Source organism: Geotrypetes seraphini, chromosome 1, assembly GCF_902459505.1.
Source record: "Geotrypetes seraphini chromosome 1, aGeoSer1.1, whole genome shotgun sequence".
Taxonomy (NCBI): Eukaryota; Metazoa; Chordata; class Amphibia; order Gymnophiona; family Dermophiidae; genus Geotrypetes; species Geotrypetes seraphini.
In genome coordinates this window covers 373,257,630-373,279,608 of record NC_047084.1, presented here as the reverse complement: position 1 = coordinate 373,279,608, position 21,979 = coordinate 373,257,630, and the positions used below count along the sequence as shown (strand labels likewise).

Below are 21,979 nucleotides of genomic sequence, written 5' to 3'. Positions count from 1 at the left end.
ACATATCAGTAAAATTACAAAGTTTAAGCAACAAAACAAACAAAGAACTAATCCTTACAAAACATATTGGAGACTAACGTTACAAACATATTAAAACAAAAGGAAAGGATGGGAAAAGAAATACAATTGTTAATAGGAGAGAAGACAATTATGGTGCTGGAGAGGAGTGATAGAAGGAGAAATATTGGGCATGGGGCTGGTGAACAGGGACGAAAGATGCTGCACATGGTCTGGGGGATGAGAGAGAAAAATGTTGGATGTATAGGGGATGGGATATATGCACCCTGGATCCCTCTCTCTCTTTCACATCTGCCTTTGCACTAAGGGAAGGAATGAGAGGAGAGATGTTGGACAGAGAGAGAGAGAGACGACATGTTGCACATGCAGGTGGAGGAGAGGAAGAAATGCTGTGCAGGATTAGGGAGGGGAAAAGAGGGAGATTGATCCAGGATAGAAGGGAGTGATGCTGCTGTACAATGGGAGGAAGAGAAGAGAGAGGGAGAAATGCTGGACCATGGTAGGAGGAACTAATGGACAGCAAGAGAAGAATTTGCAGATGGGAAAGCGGAAAAAAAGAGAAACTGGGATTAACTTGATGGAAAAATAAATCTCCAGACAACAAAGATAAAAAAGGAATTTACTGACTGAACTATGTTAGCTTTGGGAAATGTACATAGCAGATGTCTTGATATTATGTTTAAAAGAAAAGGAAATGCATTCCAGGTTTTATTTCTCCAGTGCTGAAGTACTTGCTGGCCCTTGCTTTGACTGGTGGAGATCTCGAAGCACCGCCAGCTGAGGACCTCCTCCAAAGATAAGCCACTGAGGTGCCAGCATCAGGGACGCTACTGCTGTCTGCCAAGTTTGGCAAAAGGAACCCTCGGCCACCTTCAGAGAAAATCCTCAGCTGACATAGCTTGGAGGTCCTCATCAGCTGGAGTATTTATATTTACATTAGAGGCTCTGGCAGAGACCTGAAGTATGCATTCTTCCCAATTAATACTTCCAAATTAATAGTGACTTTGCTTATTTATAAATGGGTCTCTACCAGAGCCTTTAATAGCATAATTAAATGAAATAACTACTTCTGACGTTTATAGGGATGGGCAGGGACGAATTTGATTACATGTGGGGACGGGTATGATTCCAGCAGGGACAGGCGAGGACGGGTTTGATTTCTATCCCCGTGCAACTCTCTTAACTGGATACTTGGTACTAGCTGGTACCCAGGTGCCAGTGCTGAAATCAGGTTTCAATGTAACCATGGTAGCTGGTGTTTTACTTTTCCACTGTCATGTTTAAATATCAGGCCCTAAGTTTCCTTTTACTGAAATAATTGCAGAAAGTTAATTTTTGTCAAAATCCACTGATCCACAAATTTTCAGTACAGTTTTTAACTATTAAAATTTTCTCAACAGAAAAAGTATAAATATACTCACTGCTTTGGCATTTTCCTTCCAGTCTTCTACTTATCTTCTTGTTTTCTTTAGTTTGCCTCTTATGTTGTCCCAGACACTCCTCTGAACTTATGCTCGTTTTCACTCTTTTGACCCTTCCATCACTTTTCTCCTCTTTGCTCCTATTATTCCCCAATGACTATTCACTACCCTTTTCAGTTTCCCTCTGGCCTCTCTTTGTGTTCTCTCTCCTATCTTGTAAACTAGAAAACTTCCCCCCAATTTCTTGGTTCTGTCTCTACTTACCAGAATCCTTTCTGATGCTTTTACATTGCTTAATTTCTTGATCTTGCCTTCTCATATTCTTTTCTCTCTCCCGTTTATCTTCAAATTATACCCTCTAGTTCCTCCCACTAAAATTACTTTTCCAAAGCCCCATATTGCTGCCAATGCATATAATTCTTGGTCACTGAATGGAGGAGGAGCTCTCAAATGTCAGAATGTATGTATAAATTCTACAAGAGGTCAAAGGTCTAATATGGATAAGATAGTCAGTCCACAGAAGTATCAATTTTTATCTGACTTTTTAAGTTATTACTATGCAACACTTAGCTGTATAACAATGTCTTACAAAAAGCCTTCCAACCACTGCATTTCTTTAAAGGGTCACATCAACATTTAGTGTTCGTTTGGTCTAGTCATAAAACTTTTTTTTAAGAACAATCCATTGTATGAATCATAAACATTTAAAAAGAACTAAATTAATGTGTCAGCATATTCAAATGCTTTAGATAAGACAAACAGCACAATTTTGGTACAAAATATGTATTCCTGAAGCTCACAGGGTGGCTCTTGCACTGTGTTAACATATCTTACATTAGTAAGTCATGAAATTTAAAAGGGGGTCTTGAACAAATAAATACCATAACACAAACATTAAGCATAGAATTACAGAAATTGTGCAGCCACCACAAATTTCTACATTCTTTAAAACATAATTGACAGCAGCACTAATATATAAGTAAACTTACTTGATAAGCATTCCCTGATTTGGCAGCAATTCCAGATGGATCTTCCCACCTTCTTGGGTTCTTAAATAAGCAAATTCCTCAAGCATATCAATATCTGCAGATGTGATTCAGGACTAGTTAACAAGACTGGCAAAATTATCACAACAAACCTCCTCCCCTACCCTCAACTTTCTGACACTGGATTAGAGCTAGTGCCACATCTACTGAAAGAAGATTTTTAAGGTTTCCAAGCAGTGTATTTCACGTATTAACAAAGGTGGAAAGAAGAGAAAACGAGAGACGGTATTGGTAAAAGATGAATTAAAAGAGGCTGACAGAGTAAAAAAAAAAACAAACCAATCCTTTAAATAATAGAAAAAAGGATCCAAATGAAGAAAATAAGAAGAGACATAAGAACTGGCACGCTAGATGCAATACACTGATTAAAAAAAAAAAAAAAAAAGCTAAGAAAGAATATGAAGAAAAACTTGCCAAAGACGCAAAAACTCATAGTAACAATTTTTTGAGGTACATCAGAAGAAGAAAACCTGTAAGGGAATCTGTGGAACCATTGGATGATCAAGGAGCAAAAAAGGGGTACTCAGTGAGGATAAGGCCATAGCGGAGGGACTGAATGAATTCTTTGCTTCGGTCTTTACTGAAGAAAATGTAAAAGATCTACCTGAACTGTTAATGGTTTTCAAGGGTGATGATGTGATGGAACTGAAAGAAATCTCGGTGAATCTGGAAGATATACTAAGTCAGGATACTAAAAGAACTCAAACATGAAATTGCTGATCTGCTGCTAGTGATCTACAACCTGTTGCTAAAATCATCTGGAGTACCTGAAGATTGGAGACAGGTCAATGTTACGCCAATTTTTAAAAAGGGTTCCAGTGAGATCTGGGAAATTACAGACCAGAAAGCTGACTTCAGTGCTGGGCAAAATAGCAGAAACAATTATAAAAAATAAAATTGTAGAATATATAGACAAACACAATTTAATATGACAAAGTCAGCATGGGTTCAGCTGAGAGAGATCTTGCCTCACCAATTTGCCTGACTTCTTTGAAGGTGTGAATAAACATATGGAAAATGGTGAGCCAGTTGATGCAGTGTATCTAGATTTTCAGAAAGCTTTTGACAGCATTCCACCCAAGACATCACGTCTGGTCTGCCGATGGATGCCTCTGTATCCATCAGAAAGGAATCGCTAACCACTACTACCTTAAGCTTTCTACTGGTCACTGAGCTAGCAACTTTGGGGATTTCAAGCTTTGATCCTTCCTCACCCTGGGATGTTCTCATCTCCTGCAATTCCAGTGCTACATACGAGTTTCTCAGTTCAAGAGCAGATGGGATCACAGTACCAATCCTGCAGGGTCCGGTAATCTGAGTCTAGCTGTCCTCCTTCAGCATGGCCTCTTCTTCTCCACTGCTGGGAATCTTTGATGCCTCATGAAGCATTTCATTGATGTAAACTCTCACTATAACGGATGCTTCTCAGTCTTGTCACCTTCTCTCTGTTCCTTTACTTCCTTCATGAGGGATTCAAGATGAAGACAGCTTGCACATGGAACCACCCGCTCTGCTTGGGTAACATTTCTGTCTGCACAGAGATAGAAGCTGTAACCTGGGCAACAGGTTTGGCAACACAATGTTACCCAGCCATACTGTAGTTACAGAAGTACTAGTACCTGATGAAAAAAAAGTAGAAAAAATCCTACTAAAGCAATGCCCTGTTCATAATTAGCCGAACAGCCTATAAATCAAAAGATCAGCCTGGGGAGGGGAGGGAATTAAACACTAAACAAAGACTTTCCTCGCTGCTATCTGTGCCCTAATCTGATCTTATCTTATGCTCTGAAATGCAATGTAAAATACTAATCTAGACTAAAACACTTTTTTATATAAAAGCCCTAGCAGAGACTCTATTGCCTAAACTGACTTTGCTGAAAAAGCACAGTTACATACCGTAACAGGTGTTATCCAGGGACAGCAGGCAGATATTCTTGACTGATGGGTGACGGCACCGACGGAGCCCCGGTACGGACAATTTTAGAGTGATTGCACTCTAAGAACTTGGAAAGTTCTAGCAGGCCGCACCGCGCACGCGCGAGTGCCTTCCCACCCGACAGAGGCGCGCGGTCCCCAGTTAGGATAAGCCAGCTAAGAAGCCAACCCGGGGAGGTGGGTGGGACGCAAGAATATCTGCCTGCTGTCCCTGGATAACACATGTTACGGTAAGTAACTGTGCTTTATCCCAGGACAAGCAGGCAGCATATTCTTGACTGATGGGTGACCTCCAAGCTAACAAAAAGAGGGATGGAGGGAAGATTGGCCATTAGGAAAACAAATTTTGCAAAACAGATTGGCCGAAGTGTCCATCCCGTCTGGAGAATGCATCCAGACAATAGTGAGATGTAAAAGTGTGAACTGAGGACCATGTAGCAGCCTTGCAGATTTCCTCAATAGGCGTGGAATGGAGGAAAGCCACAGATGCTGCCATAGCTCTAACTTTATGGGCCGTGACAGAACCTTCCAGTGTCAGTCCGGACTGAGCATAACAAAATGAAATGCACGCTGCAAGCCAATTTGACAATGTACGTTTAGTAACAGGACGTCCTAATTTATTCGGATCAAAAGACAGAAAGAGTTGGGGAGATGATCTGTGGGGCTTAGTACGGTCTAAATAGTAAGCCAGAGCCCGCTTACAGTCCAAAGTATGCAGAGCCTGTTCTCCAGAATGCGAGTGAGGTTTCGGAAAGAAGACAGGCAGAACAATGGATTGGTTGAGATGGAATTCAGAGACAACCTTAGGGAGAAACTTTGGATGTGTACGCAGAACCACCTTGTCATGATGGAAGACTGTAAAAGGTGGATCCGCAACTAGTGCATGTAGCTCACTGACCCTCCTGGCAGAGGTAAGAGCAATAAGGAAAAGTACCTTCCAAGTGAGAAACTTGAAAGAAGTGGTAGCCAAAGGTTCAAATGGAGGCTTCATTAAGGCGGAAAGAACTACATTGAGATCCCAGATAACAGGAGGGGCTTTAAGAGGTGGTTTCACATTAAAAAGTCCTCGCATGAACCTGGACACCAAGGGATGAGCTGAGAGGAGTTTTCCATGGACTGGCTCATGAAAAGCAGCAATAGCACTGAGGTGGACTCTGATTGAAGTAGACTTGAAGCCAGAGTCAGACAAAGAAAGAAGATAATCCAACAAGGTCTCCACTGCAAGGGAAGTGGGATCATGATGATGAAGAAGACACCAGGAAGAAAAACGTGTCCACTTCTGATGGTAACATTGCAGAGTGGCCGGTTTCCTGGAGGCATCCAGAATGGAACGAACAGGCTGAGACAAAAGAGTATCATGAGAAGTCAGCCCGAGAGAAACCAAGCTGTCAGGTGCAGAGACTGAAGGTTGGGATGCAGAAGGGTCTCCTGATGTTGCGTAAGCAGCGAAGGAAACAATGGAAGAATAAAAGGCTCCCTGGAACTGAGTTGAAGTAGAAGGGAGAACCAATGTTGCCTGGGCCACCGTGGAGCAATCAGAATCATGGTGGCTCGTTCCCTCTTGAGCTTGAACAAGGTTCTTAACATGAGAGGTAGAGGAGGGAAAGCGTACAGGAACAGATTGGACCAATCGAGGAGAAATGCATCCGCTGCCAGACGGTGAGGAGAGTAGAGTCTGGAGCAAAATAGGGGCAGCTGGTGATTGTGAGGAGCTGCAAAGAGGTCTATCTGAGGAGTGCCCCACTGAGCGAAGATGGACTGCAGAGTTAAAGGATCGAGTGTCCACTCGTGAGGCTGGAGAATTCTGCTGAGCTTGTCCGCCAAGGAATTCTGTTCTCCCTGAATGTAGATAGCTTTCAGGAATAGATGGCGATCTGTGGCCCAAGCCCAAATCTTCTGGGCTTCTAGGCACAAGAGGCGAGAGCCCGTCCCACCCTGCTTGTTGATGTAGTACATCGCAACTTGATTGTCTGTGCACAGCAGGAGGACTTGAGGAAAGAGAAGATGTTGGAAGGCCTTGAGGGCATAAAACATTGCTCTGAGTTCCAGGAAATTGATGTGATGCTTCATTTCCTGAGCTGTCCAAAGTCCTTGAGTTTGGAACTCGTTCAAATGAGCCCCCCAGGCATAAGGGGAGGCGTCGGTGGTGATGACAAGTTGATGAGGAGGTAGATGGAACAGAAGACCTTTGGAGAGATTTGAGGATATCAACCACCATTGTAGAGACTGACGAAGAGATGATGTTACAGATATGTGACGTGAGCAAGGATCCATCGCTTGGGACCACTGGGTAGCTAGGGTCCATTGAGGAGTGCGCAGGTGAAGACGTGCAAGTGGTGTGACATGAACTGTGGAGGCCATGTGACCCAAGAGTATCATCATTTGCTTGGCAGAGATGGAACGTTGTGGAAGCACCTGCTGACATAGAGATTGAAGCATTTGAAGACGGTTGGACGGCAGGAACGCTCTCATGAGGACTGTGTCCAAGACTGCTCCAATGAATTGAAGTCTCTGCGTGGGGATGAGATGAGATTTGGGTAGATTGATCTCGAACCCCAGCAAACATAGAAATAGGATGGTCTGGTTGGTGGCCTGAAGTACTGTTTGAGATGAATTGGCCTTTATCAACCAATCGTCCAGGTAAGGAAACACCTGAAGGTGGTGGGAACGCAGAAAAGCAGCCACCACAATCAGACATTTGGTGAACACTCTTGGAGAGGAGGCAAGACCGAAGGGTAGTACCTTGTACTAGTAATGACAACGATTGATCATGAAGCGTAGGTACTGTCTGGAGGCCAGATTGATCGGTATGTGAGTGTATGCTTCTTTGAGATCGAGGGAACATAGCCAGTCGCCTTGATTGAGAAGAGGGTAAAGAGTGGCTAAAGAGAGCATTCTGAATTTCTCTTTGACTAAGCATTTGTTGAGATTGCAAAGATCTAGGATGGGTCTGAGATCTCCTGTTTTTTTGGGGACTAGGAAATAACGGGAGTAGAATCCCTGCCCCTTTTGATCTAGAGGAACTTCCTCTATGGTGTTCAGAAGGAGGAGGGATTGAACCTCCTGAAGAAGGAGTGAAACCTGAGGAGTGTTCAAAGCAGACTCTCTTGGCAGACTTTGGGCAGGAAGTGTCTGAAAGTTGAGAGAGTAGCCGTGGCGGATGATGTTGAGGACCCACTGATCCGAGGTGATGGTTTCCCAACGGCTTATGAAAAGAGTAAGGCGTCCTCCTATGGGCTGCGGAAGGTGGGCAGCAGGATGGAGACTGGCTATGTCCTGGAGAACCAAGTCAAAAGGGTTGAGTGGATTTTTGTGAAGGGGGAGGCTTCACTTGCTGCTGTGCTGGTCTAGCAGCTTGTCTCTGTTGTTGCCTCTGACGCCTGGGTTGTTGTGGGGCCTGTGGTAAAGGACGAGCCACAAATCTACGCTGGTAGGCCGACTGCTGGCGAAAAGGCCTGGTAGGTGGGGTCTTCTTTTTTGTTTTGAGAAGAGTATCCCACCTGGTCTCATGAGCTGAGAGCTTTTGTGTAGTGGAGTCCATGGATTCTCCAAACAGCTCATCCCCCAGGCAAGGTGCATTAGCCAGTCGATCCTGATGATTGACATCAAGTTCTGAAACTCTGAGCCAGGCCAGGCGACGCATGGCCACCGACATAGCCGTGGCCCGAGAGGTCAGCTCAAAGGTGTCATAGATCGATCTGACCATGAACTTACGGAGTTGTAAGAGCGATGAAGAAGTTTGGCGAAAAGCAGATCTTTTACGGTCAGGGAGGTATTTTTCAAAAGATGACAAATTCTGAATGAGATGCTTAAGGTAGAACGAAAAATGAAAAGCATAGTTCCCAGATCTATTAGCCAGCATCGCATTCTGATACAACCGCTTGCCAAACTTATCCATGGCTTTACCTTCTCTGCCAGGAGGGACAGAGGCGTATACACTAGCCCCCGTGGATTTCTTTAAAGTAGATTCCACTAGTAAAGACTCATGGGGGAGTTGTGGTTTGTCAAAGCCAGGAATAGGTATGACCTTATACAAGGAGTCCAGTTTGCGAGGAGCTCCTGGAATGGTTAAAGGTGTCTCTAGATTTTTATAGAAAGTCTCTCGCAAAATATCATGGAGAGGCAATTTCAAGAATTCCCTTGGAGGCTGGTCAAAGTCCAGTGCATCGAGAAATGCCTTGGATTTTTTGGATTCAGCCTACAAGGGAATAGAGAGAGAGTCGCACATTTCTTTGAGAAAAGAGGTAAAAGAAGATGCATCAGGCTTAGAGGACGGATCTAATACAGAAGGGTCCTCATCCCCTGACGAACACTCTCCCTCAGAGAGAAGCGGCTCCTCTGAATCACCCCACAGATCAGGGTCCCTCACCTGAAAACTACGGTCCCGAGACTCCGGTGTGGAGGGTTCTAGGTGTCGAGTTTTGTGAGTCGACTTACCAGACCTCTGTGAAACGGTACCGGGAGATGTTATCGGGCGTGCCGGTGCTGAGGTTTGCACCGCCTGGTGTAAAGACCTCAGTTCCGGCGCTAAAACTGGCATGGATACCGAGGAAGCTGTTTGTACCGGTACCGACAAAGTGGATGCCGATAAAAGAGGCTGCTCCACTGCCGGTACCGGTAGCTCAGACCGGACCGGCACCGGAAAGGCTCGGTGTCAGAAGAGCAGGCAGGAGCTGCTGCAATTGCTCTTTAAGCTGAACTTGCAGGACAGCGGCAATTCGCTCGTCCAGCGAAGGCACCGGTACCGCTTTTTTCTTCTGCGGTACCTTTGGTGCCGCTCTACACTCCGAAGAGGAACCCGAGGTCGAAGGGCTAACCTCAATCGGAGCGCTTCCGTGGGCGCCTCGAGGTCGGCAGGATTGGGCTCGCTGCCACTGAGACCGGAGGGCGCTCCAGCGGGAAAGGCTTCTTAGCCGGCTTACCTGAGGAATGCGACGCCGGCGCGGTATCGATGAAGTAGGTGCCGACTGCATCGGGGCCGAAGTCGGAGTCGGTGCCTCCGAATCCGACATCTCGGTACCAAACAATAACCGCTGTTGAATTTGGCGGTTTTTAAGAGTTCTCTTTTTCAGAGTGGCACAGCGGGTGCAGGACGCTGCCTGATGGTCAGGACCGAGGCACTGTAAGCACCAGTTGTGCGGGTCGGTGAGAGAAATGGGCCTCGCGTACCGCTGGCACTTCTTAAAACCGGGTTGGGGGGGGGCATGAACGTAAAGCACAGTTACTTACCGTAACAGGTGTTATCCAGGGACAGCAGGCAGATATTCTTGACTGATGGGTGACGGCACCGACGGAGCCCCGGTACGGACAATTTTAGAGTGATTGCACTCTAAGAACTTGGAAAGTTCTGGCATGCCGCACCGCGCACGCGCGAGTGCCTTCCCCCCCGACAGAGGCGCGCGGTCCCCAGTTATGATAAGCCAGCTAAGAAGCCAACCCGGGGAGGTGGGAGGGACGCAAGAATATCTGCCTGCTGTCCCTGGATAACACCTGTTACGGTAAGTAACTGTGCTTTATCCCAGGACAAGCAGGCAGCTATTCTTGACTGATGGGTGACCTCCAAGCTAACAAAAAGAGGGATGGAGGGAAGGTTGGCCATTATGAAAACAAATTTTGCAAAACAGATTGGCCGAAGAGTCCATCCCGTCTGGAGAAAGCATCCAGACAATAATGAGATGTAAAAGTATGAACTGAGGACCAAGTAGCAGCTTTGCAGATTTCCTCAATAGGAGTGGAACGGAGGAAAGCTACAGATGCTGCCATAGCTCGGACTTTATGGGCCGTGACAGAACCTTCCAGTGTCAGTCCGGTCTGAGCATAACAAAATGAAATGCACGCTGCTAGCCAATTAGACAACGTACGTTTAGAAACAGGACGTCCCAATTTATTTGGATCAAAGGACAGAAAGAGTTGGGGAACTGATCTGTGGGGTTTCGTACGCTCTAGATAGTAAGCTAGAGCCCTCTTACAATCCAAAGTATGCAGCGCTTGTTCCCCAGAATGAGAATGAGGTTTTGGAAAGAAAACAGGCAGAACAATGGATTGGTTGAGATGGAATTCAGAGACAACCTTAGGGAGAAACTTTGGATGCGTACGCAGAACCACCTTGTCATGGTGAAAAACCGTAAAAGGTGGATCTGCAACCAGTGCATGAAGCTCACTGACCCTCCTGGCAGAGGTAAGAGCAATAAGGAAAAGTACCTTCCAAGTGAGAAACTTGAAAGAAGCGGTAGCCAAAGGTTCAAATGGAGGCTTCATCAAGGCGGAAAGAACCACATTGAGATCCCAGATAACAGGAGGGGCTTTAAGAGGTGGTTTCACATTGAAAAGACCCCGCATGAACCTGGACACCAGGGGATGAGCTGATAGAAGTTTTCCATGGATCGGCTCATGAAAAGCAGCAATGGCACTGAGGTGGACTCTGATGGAAGAAGACTTAAGGCCAGAGTCAGATAAAGAAAGCAAATAATCCAACAACGACTCCACTGCCAGGGAAGTTGGATCAAGATGATGAAGAAGACACCAGGAAGAAAATCTCGTCCACTTCTGATGGTAACATTGCAGAGTGGCTGGCTTCCTGGAGGCATCTAGAATGGAACGAACAGGCTGAGACAAAAGTGTATCATGAGAAGTCAGCCCGAGAGATACCAAGCCGTCAAGTGCAGAGACTGGAGGTTGGGATGTAGCAGGGTCTCCTGATGCTGTGTAAGCAGAGAAGGATACAGTGGAAGAAGAAAAGGTTCCCTGGAACTGAGTTGAAGTAGAAGGGAGAACCAATGTTGCCTGGGCCACCTCGGAGCAATCAGAATCATGGTGGCTCGTTCCCTCTTGAGCTTGAATAAGGTTCTCAACATGAGAGGCAGAGGAGGGAAAGCGTACAGGAACAAATTTGACCAATCGAGGAGAAATGCATCTGCTGCCAGACGGAGAGGGGAGTAGAGTCTGGAGCAGAATAGGGGCAGCTGGTGATTGTGAGGAGCTGCAAAGAGGTCTATCTGAGGAGTGCCCCATTGAGCGAAGATAGACTGTAGAGTTACAGGATCGAGTGTCCACTCGTGAGGCTGGAGAATTCTGCTGAGCTTGTCTGCTAAGGAATTCTGTTCTCCCTGAATGTAGATAGCTTTCAGGAAGAGATGGTGATCTATGGCCCAAGTCCAGATCTTCTGTGCTTCCTGGCACAAGAGGCGAGAGCCTGTCCCCCCTTGCTTGTTGATGTAGTACATGGCCACTTGATTGTCCGTGCACAGCAGAAGGACCTGAGGAAAGAGAAGATGTTGGAAGGCCTTGAGGGCATAAAACATCGCTCTGAGTTCCAGGAAATTGATGTGATGCTTCTTTTCCTGGGCTGTCCAAAGACCTTGAGTCTGGAACTCGTTCAAATGAGCTCCCCATGCATAAGGGGAGGCGTCGGTGGTGATGACTAGTTGATGAGGAGGCTGATGGAACAGAAGACCTCTGGATAGATTTGAGGATACCAACCACCATTTTAGAGATTGACGAAGAGAAGATGTCACAGAGATGTGTCGTGAGCAAGGATCCGTCGCTTGGGACCACTGAGTAGCAAGGGTCCATTGAGGAGTTCGCAGGTGAAGACGTACGAGGGGTGCGACGTGAACTGTGGATGCCATGTGACCCAAGAGTATCATCATTTGTTTGGCAGAGATGGAATGTTGTGGAAGTACCTGCTGACATAGAGACTGAAGAGTCTGAAGACGGTTGGATGGAAGAAATGCTCTCATGAGGAGTGTGTCCAATATCGCTCCAATGAATTGGAGTCGTTGAGTGGGAATGAGATGAGACTTGGGTAGATTGATCTCGAATCCCAATATTTGTAGAAACTGGATGGTTTGGTTGGTGGCCAGGAGAACTGCTGGAGCGGATGTGGCCTTGATTAACCAGTCGTCCAGGTAAGGAAATACCTGAAGGTGGTGAGAGCGCAGAAAAGCAGCTACCACGATGAGACATTTGGTGAACACCCTTGGAGAGGAAGCAAGACCGAAGGGCAGCACCTTGTACTGGTAATGACACTGATTGATCATGAAACGGAGATACTGTCTTGAGGTTACATTGATTGGTATGTGAGTGTATGCTTCTTTGAGATCGAGGGAGCATAGCCAGTCGTCTTGGTTGAGAAGAGGATAAAGAATGGCTAAGGAAAGCATCTTGAATTTTTCCTTTACCAGATGTTTGTTGAGATCGCGAAGATCTAGAATTGGTCTGAGATCTCCTGTTTTTTTGGGGACTAGAAAATAACGGGAGTAAAATCCCTGACCCTTTTGATCTAGAGGAACTTCTTCTATAGCGTTTAGAAGAAGGAGGGATTGAACTTCCTGAATAAGGAGGGCAGATTGAGGACTGTTCAAAGCAGACTCTTTTGGCAGGTTTTGGGATGGAAGAGTCTGAAAGTTGAGAGAGTAGCCGTGGCGGATGATGTTGAGGACCCATTGGTCCGAAGTGATAACTTCCCACCGGCTGAGGAATAGAGAGAGACGACCTCCTATAGGTTGAGGCAGGAGAGCAGATATAGGAGTACTGGCTATACTTTGGAGAAGTAAGTCAAAAGGGCTGTGTCTTCTGCTGTGGAGTTGGCTTTACAGGCTGCTGTTGCTGTTGTTGCCTGGGAGGCTGACGTTGTTGCTGCCGTTGACGCCTGGGTTGCTGAGCAGTTGTTGGCAATGGTCTAGCTGTGAAACGGCGTTGATATGCTGACTGTTGTCTAAAAGGCCTTGTTGGGGGAGGCTTTTTCTTATTTTTAAGAAGGGTATCCCAACGTGTTTCATGAGCCGACAGCTTTTGAGTAGTCGAATCCATGGATTCCCCAAAAAGCTCATCCCCTAGGCATGGGGTGTTGGCTAACCGATCTTGATGATTAACATCAAGTTCAGATACCCGAAGCCAGGCCAGGCGACGCATTGCCACAGACATTGCTGTCGCTCTGGATGTAAGTTCGAAGGTGTCATAAATGGATCTAACCATGAACTTACGCAACTGAAACAGAGAAGACAAGCAATGGTGGAAAGATTGTTGTTTCCGTTGAGGAAGGTATTTCTCAAAGGAAGCCATGGTGGTAAGGAGATGTTTCAGATAGAAAGAAAAATGAAAGCCATAATTTCCAGCTCTATTAGCCAACATTGCATTTTGGTAGAGCCTCTTACCAAATTTGTCCATGGCTTTACCCTCTCTGCCAGGAGGAACAGAAGCATATACACTGGCTCCTGCAGATTTTTTAAGGGTGGATTCGACAAGTAAAGATTCATGAGGAAGTTGTGGTTTGTCGAACCCAGGAATGGGAATTACTTTGTACAGAGAGTCTAACTTACGTGGGGCCCCTGGAACCGTTAAGGGAGTCTCTAAATTCTTGTAAAAAGTCTCCCTCAAGATGTCGTGAAGAGGGAGCTTCAAATATTCCTTTGGAGGTTGGTCAAAGACCAGGGCGTCCAAAAAAGCTTTAGACTTTTTGGACTCAGCCTCCAAAGGAATAGACAGAGAATCACACATATCTTTCAGGAAACTGGAGAAAGATGAAGTGTCATGCTTAGAGGACGGGTCATGTACAGCAGACTCCTCCTCATCTGAGGAACATTCTCCTTCAGAGAGAAAAGGCTCTTCTGAATCTCCCCACAGATCAGGATCCCTGACATGGGGAGAACGATCCCGAGACTCAGGGGTAGCTGAGTCTACATGCCGGGTCTTGCGCACCGACTTACCCGATCTCATCGACATCGACCCAGGCGATGTAATCGGTTGTACCGGAGCCGAAGTCTGCACCGATTGATGCTGAGCTCTCGGCTCCGGCGCAAGGACTGGCATCGATGCCGATGAGGTGGAGTGAATCGGTACCGAGGGAGTGGATACCGACAATACCGGTTGCTCCACTATCGGTACCGGCTCAGTGCGGACCGGCACCGGAAGGTTCGGTGCCAGGATAGTTGGAAGGAGCTGTTGCAATTGCTGCTTGAGCTGTGCCTGGAGAATGGCCGTAATACGGTCATCAAGGGATGGCACCGGTACCGCTTTTTTCTTCTGCGGTACCTGCGGTGCCGCTCGACGCCCCGGAGATGAGGAGCCCGATGTCGAGGGACTCACCTCAATCGGGGCGGAGCGCTTCCGCTGGCGCCTCACAGTCGGCAGGATTGGACTCACTGCACTTGAGACCGGAGGACGTTCCAGCGGGGAAGGCTTCTTAGCCGGCTTACCTGCATGTTGGGACGCCGGCGCGGAATCTCGCGGCGTCGAAGAAGAGGGTGCCGACTGAACCGGTGCCGAAGTCGGAGTCGATGGAACGGGATCGGACATCTCGGCGCCGAACAGTAATCGCTGTTGTATTTGGCGATTTTTTAATGTTCTCTTTTTTAGTGTGGCACAGCGGGTGCAGGTGGAGGCCTGATGCTCAGGACCCAAACACTGTAAGCACCAGTTGTGTGGGTCCGTGAGAGATATGGGCCGAGCACACCGCTGGCACTTTTTAAAACCTGGCTGAGGGGGCATGAACATGAACACCGCTTCAGCCAAATCGAAGGCCGAGGCTTCGATGGTGGCAGAAGGCCCCGCAGGGGAAAAGCCAAATTGAATGAAAAAACCAAAGATTTTTTTTTTTTTTTTTTACAAAAAATGAAAGAAAAAGAAAGAGGCAAAAGCCAAAAGGGTTTACGCGAGCGGGAAGGCAAGTTCAAAAAATTTTCAACAGCCGTTGAAAAAACGCGTCTTCTTAGCTCCGCGGAAACTAAGAAACTGGGGACCGCGCGCCTCTGTCGGGCGGGAAGGCACTCGCGCATGCGCGGTGCGGCATGCCAGAACTTTCCAAGTTCTTAGAGTGCAATCACTCTAAAATTGTCCGTACCGGGGCTCCGTCGGTACCGTCACCCATCAGTCAAGAATAGCTGCCTGCTTGTCCTGGGATAAAAACGGCTTCTGCCAAATCGAAGGCCGAGGCCTCGATGGTGGCAGCAGGCCCCGCCGGGGCGAACCCGAAAAAATGAGAAAAAAAGAAAAGAAAATTCTTCTCTCTTTTTTTTTTAAAGAAAATAAGTAAAGAAGGGAATAAAATACCGAAAAAGTTTATGCGAGCAGGAAGGCATTAGAGAAAAAATTTTCAACAGCCGTTGAAAGTGCGTCTTCTTAGCTCCGCGGAAACTAAGAAACTGGGGACCGCGCACCTCTGTCGGGCGGGAAGGCACTCGCATGTGCGCGGTGCGGCCTGCTAGAACTTTCCAAGTTCTTATAGTGCAATCACTCTAAAATTGTCCGTACCGGGGCTCCGTCGGTGCCGTCACCCATCAGTCAAGAATATGCTGCCTGCTTGTCCTGGGATAAAGCAGAGTACTGAACTAAAAAAATTAAAAGAGAAGGATAACGAAATACTGAAGCTCAAGTTTTACCTTTTCCAAGTTTGAATGCCAGCAGGTCAGATATTCCAATGGAGATTTTCTTCCCCTTAACAGATCCTCACTCAGAACCTCTTCGGGTGCGTCTTACTGCTCCTCAGCTCTGGAATGCTCATCCACTCTCTTGCCAAACCTTGCTTTAAGAAACCACTTAAAATCTTTGTTCTTTCCTGGCATTTCAGGAGTGAAAGGGTTGTGGTTGTGGTCTGTACCCAGTTGGCGCTCAGTATCTGCTAACAATGTTTTAGTTTGTCTAATCAGAACTGCATTGTTTAGTGTGGCTATATTATATTTCTACTTTGCAGAACTGTTTTTACCAATGGCATTCCTTTCTTATTATTAATTTTAATTTTGTAAACCAATTTGCTGTCTCTTATTCCTAAAAAGTGGTGTATCAAGTCTAATAAACCATTACCATAATAAAAAGAAATGCAGAGTGATGTATTTTGAGCGCAGAAATCCAAAGGAACTGTATATGATAGGAGAAGAAAGGCAGACACACAACAAACAGGAGAGGGACCTCGAGATGGTGAAAAAATGAGATAAGTTGGTGACTAAAGCCAGAAGGATGCAAGGCTGAATAAAGAAAGGTATAAACAGTAGAAGAACAAGGTGATTTCTCCATACAAATCACTGGTGAAGCATCATTTGGAGTACTACATTAAATTTTGATTTATTTTGTAAGGATATAAAAAGATTTGGAGCAGTTCAGAGGAAGACAATCAAAATGGTATAGAATCTACTCCACGAGATGTATGAAAAAAGACTCAAAGACCTGAACGTGTATTCTCTAGAAAAGAGACACGGGTGATCTGATAGAGATGTTTACTACTACTACAACTATTATTTCTATAGCGCTACCAGATGTACACTGCACTGTACAGAGTCATGAAAGAGATAGTCCCTGCTCGAAGGAGCTTACAATCTAAACAGACAAGACAGACAAACAGGATGCCATGGATACAGTTAGGGGGAATGGTTAATTTGCTGGCTATGGTGGTGGGCAGTGGGGAGTAGGGTTATGGATTGAAGGCTACATCAAAAAGGTGGGTTTTCAGTCTGCTTTTATTTGTTTTGAAAATATATTTTCTTATGCAAGTGCACAACAGAACAGGGAACAAAGATGTTCCACAATATAGTGAAATAAAATAGTGAAATAAATATAGTGAAATAAAATAAGAAGTACACAAATAAGAAAACCTTTTAAAGCTTTTTCTCCCCCACCTTTCCACCTCCCAACTCCAGCAAGATTGACTGCCTCACCGATAGCATCAAAAAGGCTCAATGCATTATAAGATTGGCCAATGCAAACAGGGTAATCACAAATTCAACAATCTGCTTCTAGCAGTAGGTGTCACAGAACTCCAAAATGGTTCCCGCATAATCTGCAATTTCCTCCCTTTGGGAGTATCCAAGTCAGACACACGCAGGCGTTCCAGCTATAAATAATGTATGAGCAAAACCCTCCATTTGTGGTCTGGCGGTATATAAGAATAAATTATTATTATTGTGGGATCCTCTGTGGTTAACCAAAATAAAAGGACAGATTTGACTCCCATAAGAAATGCTAATTTTTGAAACTCTCTCAAATCCTTAGGTACTAGGGCGACAACTGGGCACCTGTAAAACAAAATTACTGGAGTCAGATCAGAAATGTGTTGTAAATCCTCTTCCAAAAGCGATGTACGATCGAGCAAAAATAAAGCATGTGGCCCAAGGTGGGTGTAGGGTGCTTGCACTTTGGACAGACCAAATACTGGCGGATGGCCTTTTTTTAGTACATGTCGATGAAATATAGAGACATAAGGCCAGTTTATAGCAGATTTTCCAAAGAGAAACTGGCAGGTGCTGGTGAGACATACTGCTTAAGTTGCCCCTTCTGCAGTGACACACCTAAGTCAGTTGACCAGCCCAATGTCGGCTTGGAAGAATCATAATCTGGATAAAGATCCTGGAGACAATGATGATGAAATCACAATGGGATGTCAGACTGAGCCTCGAGACAAAGGACCTCCTGGAACTGTTCAAGAAAGTCCTCTGTCCAAGTGGAATGTAGCAATAACCGGATATAGTGCCAGAGTTGCCAGTACGCATAGCTATCGGAAGATGGTAGCCCAAATTCTAGTTGCAGATCTGCAAAAGACTTAATAGACCCATTGTCTGCAAGAATGTGGACAGTCTGCTCTTAAATAAGGGCAGGGAAGGGGTGTGGTGAACAAACTTAGGTAGTTTATTCCAGGGATAAGGGGCAGTTAGATGAAAGGAACAAAGATTGGCACTGGAGGAGAAAGGTACAGCTAAGGGCAGCTAATCTGAGGAATGGAGTTTAGATAATTGAATGTTTAGATCAGTGTCCCACAAACTTTCATGAACTGCGGCACAATAAACGCAGTGGCTGTGGCACCTGTGATATCATCTCATTGACATCCGTACATGCGCAAAGGCCCTCCAGATGGGCCCTGAGCTGCAAGGGGGGATGCCAGTAGGGAAGAGGGCTGGAGAGAAGGAAAGGTGCTGGTGCTGGCTGACTGCCCACAGGACATGCTTCTCGAATCTCAGGTCTGTGAAAGCTACTGCACCCATTGATCCAGAGGATAAGCAGTTCTTATGTCAAAGGTGCTTTGAGAACAGTGCCTCCGGGCATGATGCCAGGACTTCTCAGTATATGCCCTCTTCTTTAGATGATGAGCATTCCTGGTGGCCTCTACTGAAGCTTGATATCAAAGGTGACCAAGTCACTAGTGATGTTGATGTATTCCGTGTCTAATGCAGCTCCTGGCCCTGATGAGAATGTTTCTGATACTAACATTGATTTATTCTTATTGCCAAAAAGGGTCTCCCATTGCTCCTCTCTATCATGCATCCTTCTACTTGAAATCTGTGAAGAGAGGTAGTTAGGTACAAGGCATTGCAAGCACTAAGAATGGGTATCCCTAATGGAAATGGTTCTGCTGCACCAGGAACACCTTTTGAAGCTGCTGAAGGACTTCTTTTGGGACATATCTTCTAGAAAAATAGTTGCAGCAAAATCAGCTACTCAAAGACGACAAAATTTCCATGGATGGGAGCTTGAGGCCTATACGGAGCCCAAACAGAGCTAAAACAAAACTTTACATTGATACAAAATCTTATGTAATGACACTATAAGGGGATGAATAAATCTATTCCACAAGAAAAAGAGGACTTACAGGTTAATATCAAACAAAAGCAGAATTGAGTGCTGAAATAACCTTGAATGAATCTTGCATTGTGGTGGCAGTGGCAAGAATGTACACTATGCTTGCTCAAAAGCTTCTGGAAACAGTTACTGGAATGAGGATTTATCAGTCTTGCTTGTCCTTAAAAAAGTGGCCGCCAATTGTGTGTCAATCGTACCCTAAAGAGAATCGCACCTGTGCAAAAGATAGGTGCCGGAAATGTAGGCCAGGGTTTTCTGGGCCTACATTTCCAGCACTTATCTATGCTGTGAATTGTGCCTATTTAAGCGCTTTAGGCCTTCCAGAGTTAGCCACGCCCACAGTGGCATTTGGTGGCCTAAAGCGCCTATGTAGGTGCAATTTCAGCACATATTAGTTAGGCGCTAGTAGGCATTTTAATGGTGCTATTCTTTGCTGTTTTAAATGGTGTTTGTTATTTAACTTAGGTGCCGCTAGGGTGCCTACCAGAGCCTAAATATAGGTGCCATTTCTAGAATTTCTACTATTACTACTATTATTTCTATAGTGCTACCAGACATAAGCAGTGCTGTAGAGCGTCACAAAGAAGACAGTCCCTGCTTGAAAGAGCTTACAATCTAAACCAGGGGTTTCCAACCTTTTGGCTTCCCTGGACCACATTGGCTGAAAAAAATGTTTCTGGGGCCGCACAAACGCTGCAGCAAGACAGAGGAGGGAGCCAGCAAGACGGTAAACACCCGGGGGCAGCAGAGGAAAACACTGCATTGCCCTTGACCGGGGCCGCACAAAATACTTCACGGGGCCGCAGGTTGGACACCCCTGATCTAAACAGACAAGACAGACAAACAGGATGTCATGGATACAGTTAAGGGGAACGGTTAAATCTGCTGGCTGGGTTGGTGGTGAGTAGGGTTATGGATTGAAGGCTATTGAAGTTCCCCCCGCCTCCTCCAAGGTCAGACCTATCTGGACATAATAAAAACACAATCTGCTTTCTAATTCAAAATGGTGCATTTTGTCACAGCACTTTCACAACTATTTGAATCAAAAGAGAAAAAAAAGTTGGCTTTCCCTATGGTCTCTTTTCCAGTAGCTCTCAACCTTTTTTGTGATACAATTGAATTTGTTGAATTCTTGCAGCACACCAAACCAAATTCTGCACAATTATCAAACACATAACCACCCACTGATAGGAGGAGAATAGCACTTTTTTACATGTATGCATCTCTTTCTTTGCTGTATATATTTCATGCTCAATCCCTAGCTCGTTTTCATGTTCCCTACATGTTATCTGGAAGGAAAAAGCTGGGCCAGAACGCAGGTGGTTGCTCTCTGAAGCACTATTTAATAGAAACAGGGCAATAGCTTCATAAGCCTATATCGCTGGCATACCAAGGACTAGTGCTGAAGGAAATTGTCCTGAGCTTCCAAGCCTCTGGACATATAGCAACACTTCCTTTTCTAAATATTCTATGCCCTTTCTTAATAATTAGGTACAAACACTACAATCAAATGACCCCCCCCCCACCTTGAATTTTGGCAAAACACAAAAATAAGAGCAAAACATGCTACATGCTTACCAGCAAACAGAACATTTAGGATCTAATCCACTGAACCTTTTCTCCTATCCTGTATCCATGGGAAACATCCTTGATGAATTGGGTCCTTAATGTTAGGTGGAGTGATTAGTTTATCTTGATTTATTCCCAGCACCCATACAGAAAAGGATACTTGTAACATAGTTGAAAAAATTCTCATATTGGAAGTTCCCTTGTTGACAGATTTTGTTGACAGCTTTCAGAAATAAATTCTCTCCCCTTGGCCATTCATGCTGAAGCAGTACTATTGCGTGACCAAGGGCCATGTCATCCCTGTTGTCCGTGAACGCCCTCAGCTGTTGGAAAACAGTCCATGATCATTTGAAAATCAGGATACTAATAATTCATTAATGGGGGAGGGGGAGGAATAGTTTGGCTGTATACACACAAGTTCTATACGCCATTACAAAGAATATAACACAAACAATAAATCTGTAAACCATGCTTCATATTTTTTGAGGACAGAAATTGAAGATTTTAGAACACTGGCTGTCTCAAGTCAGAAATACAATGTTTCATTGTAACGTTAGCAACATGTGTTATACCAAGAAAGCAAATCGACTATAATAAGGAAAAAAATTGAATTTGTTCAATAAGCTAATTGTCATGTAATGAAGAACAAACTTATATCAAGTAAATTTAATTACCAGACCTCAAACACCCAAGGCATTACATTATTAATTTTTCATGCCCTTGCTGGGATGGTGTATTCATCATCGGTCTTGGTAAAGTGACGTGTGCCCAATAATTTAAATTTAATTGCTCTTTTTTTCTCACAGGCTCTCTAGAAATATAAAGTGCTTAAGGTGCTATGGAAGGAAGGCACTTATCTTTCATGCCTGACGGCTGCCCAACCGTTTCAAACTTGGTTTCGTCAGGCAATCTTTGGTACTCGTTATTTTATCTAAAGAAAAGGTTTCTTCATTAAAAAATTGGCGCATGTACACAAGGAGGCATAGCCCCTGACGAAACCAAGTGTGAAATGGTTGGGCAGCTGTCGGGCATGGAAGATAAGTGCCTTCCTTCCATAGCACCTTAAGCACTTTATATTTTTATTTCTATAGAGCCTGTGAGAAAAAAGAGCAATTAGATTTAAATTATTGGGCACACATCACTTTACCAAGACCGATGATGTTTGCACCACCCCAGCAAGGGCATGAAAAATTAATAAAGTAATGCCTTGGGTGTTTGAGGTCTGGTAATTAAATTTACTTGATACCAAGAAAGCAACTACAAATTGTAAAACCAACTGTAGGTAACACTAGGAAGCCATTCTAAATCAGCATAACAATGTCCAGTTAATGTCCTTAATGTACACCTTTATTTTTTTCTCTAAATATTTATTATCTTAACCTCTATTTTAAATATTTTATTGTAAACCGGCCAGATACTTGTTGATGG

The 21,979-nt window shown here is 45.0% G+C and overlaps 1 protein-coding gene across 3 annotated transcripts in view; it reads right to left on the bottom strand.

The window, feature by feature from the left end:
* INTS10 (integrator complex subunit 10) overlaps positions 1-21,979 on the bottom strand; it is a 203,639-nt gene that overhangs the window by 28,895 nt on the left and 152,765 nt on the right. For all 3 annotated transcript variants that reach the window (XM_033915345.1, XM_033915356.1, XM_033915365.1), the window contains 2 exons: positions 20,712-20,874; positions 2,429-2,522 (listed from right to left, as the gene is read on the bottom strand). In XM_033915345.1, the coding sequence (XP_033771236.1) occupies positions 2,429-2,522; positions 20,712-20,874 (257 nt within the window). The remainder of the gene's footprint in view (positions 1-2,428; positions 2,523-20,711; positions 20,875-21,979) is intronic.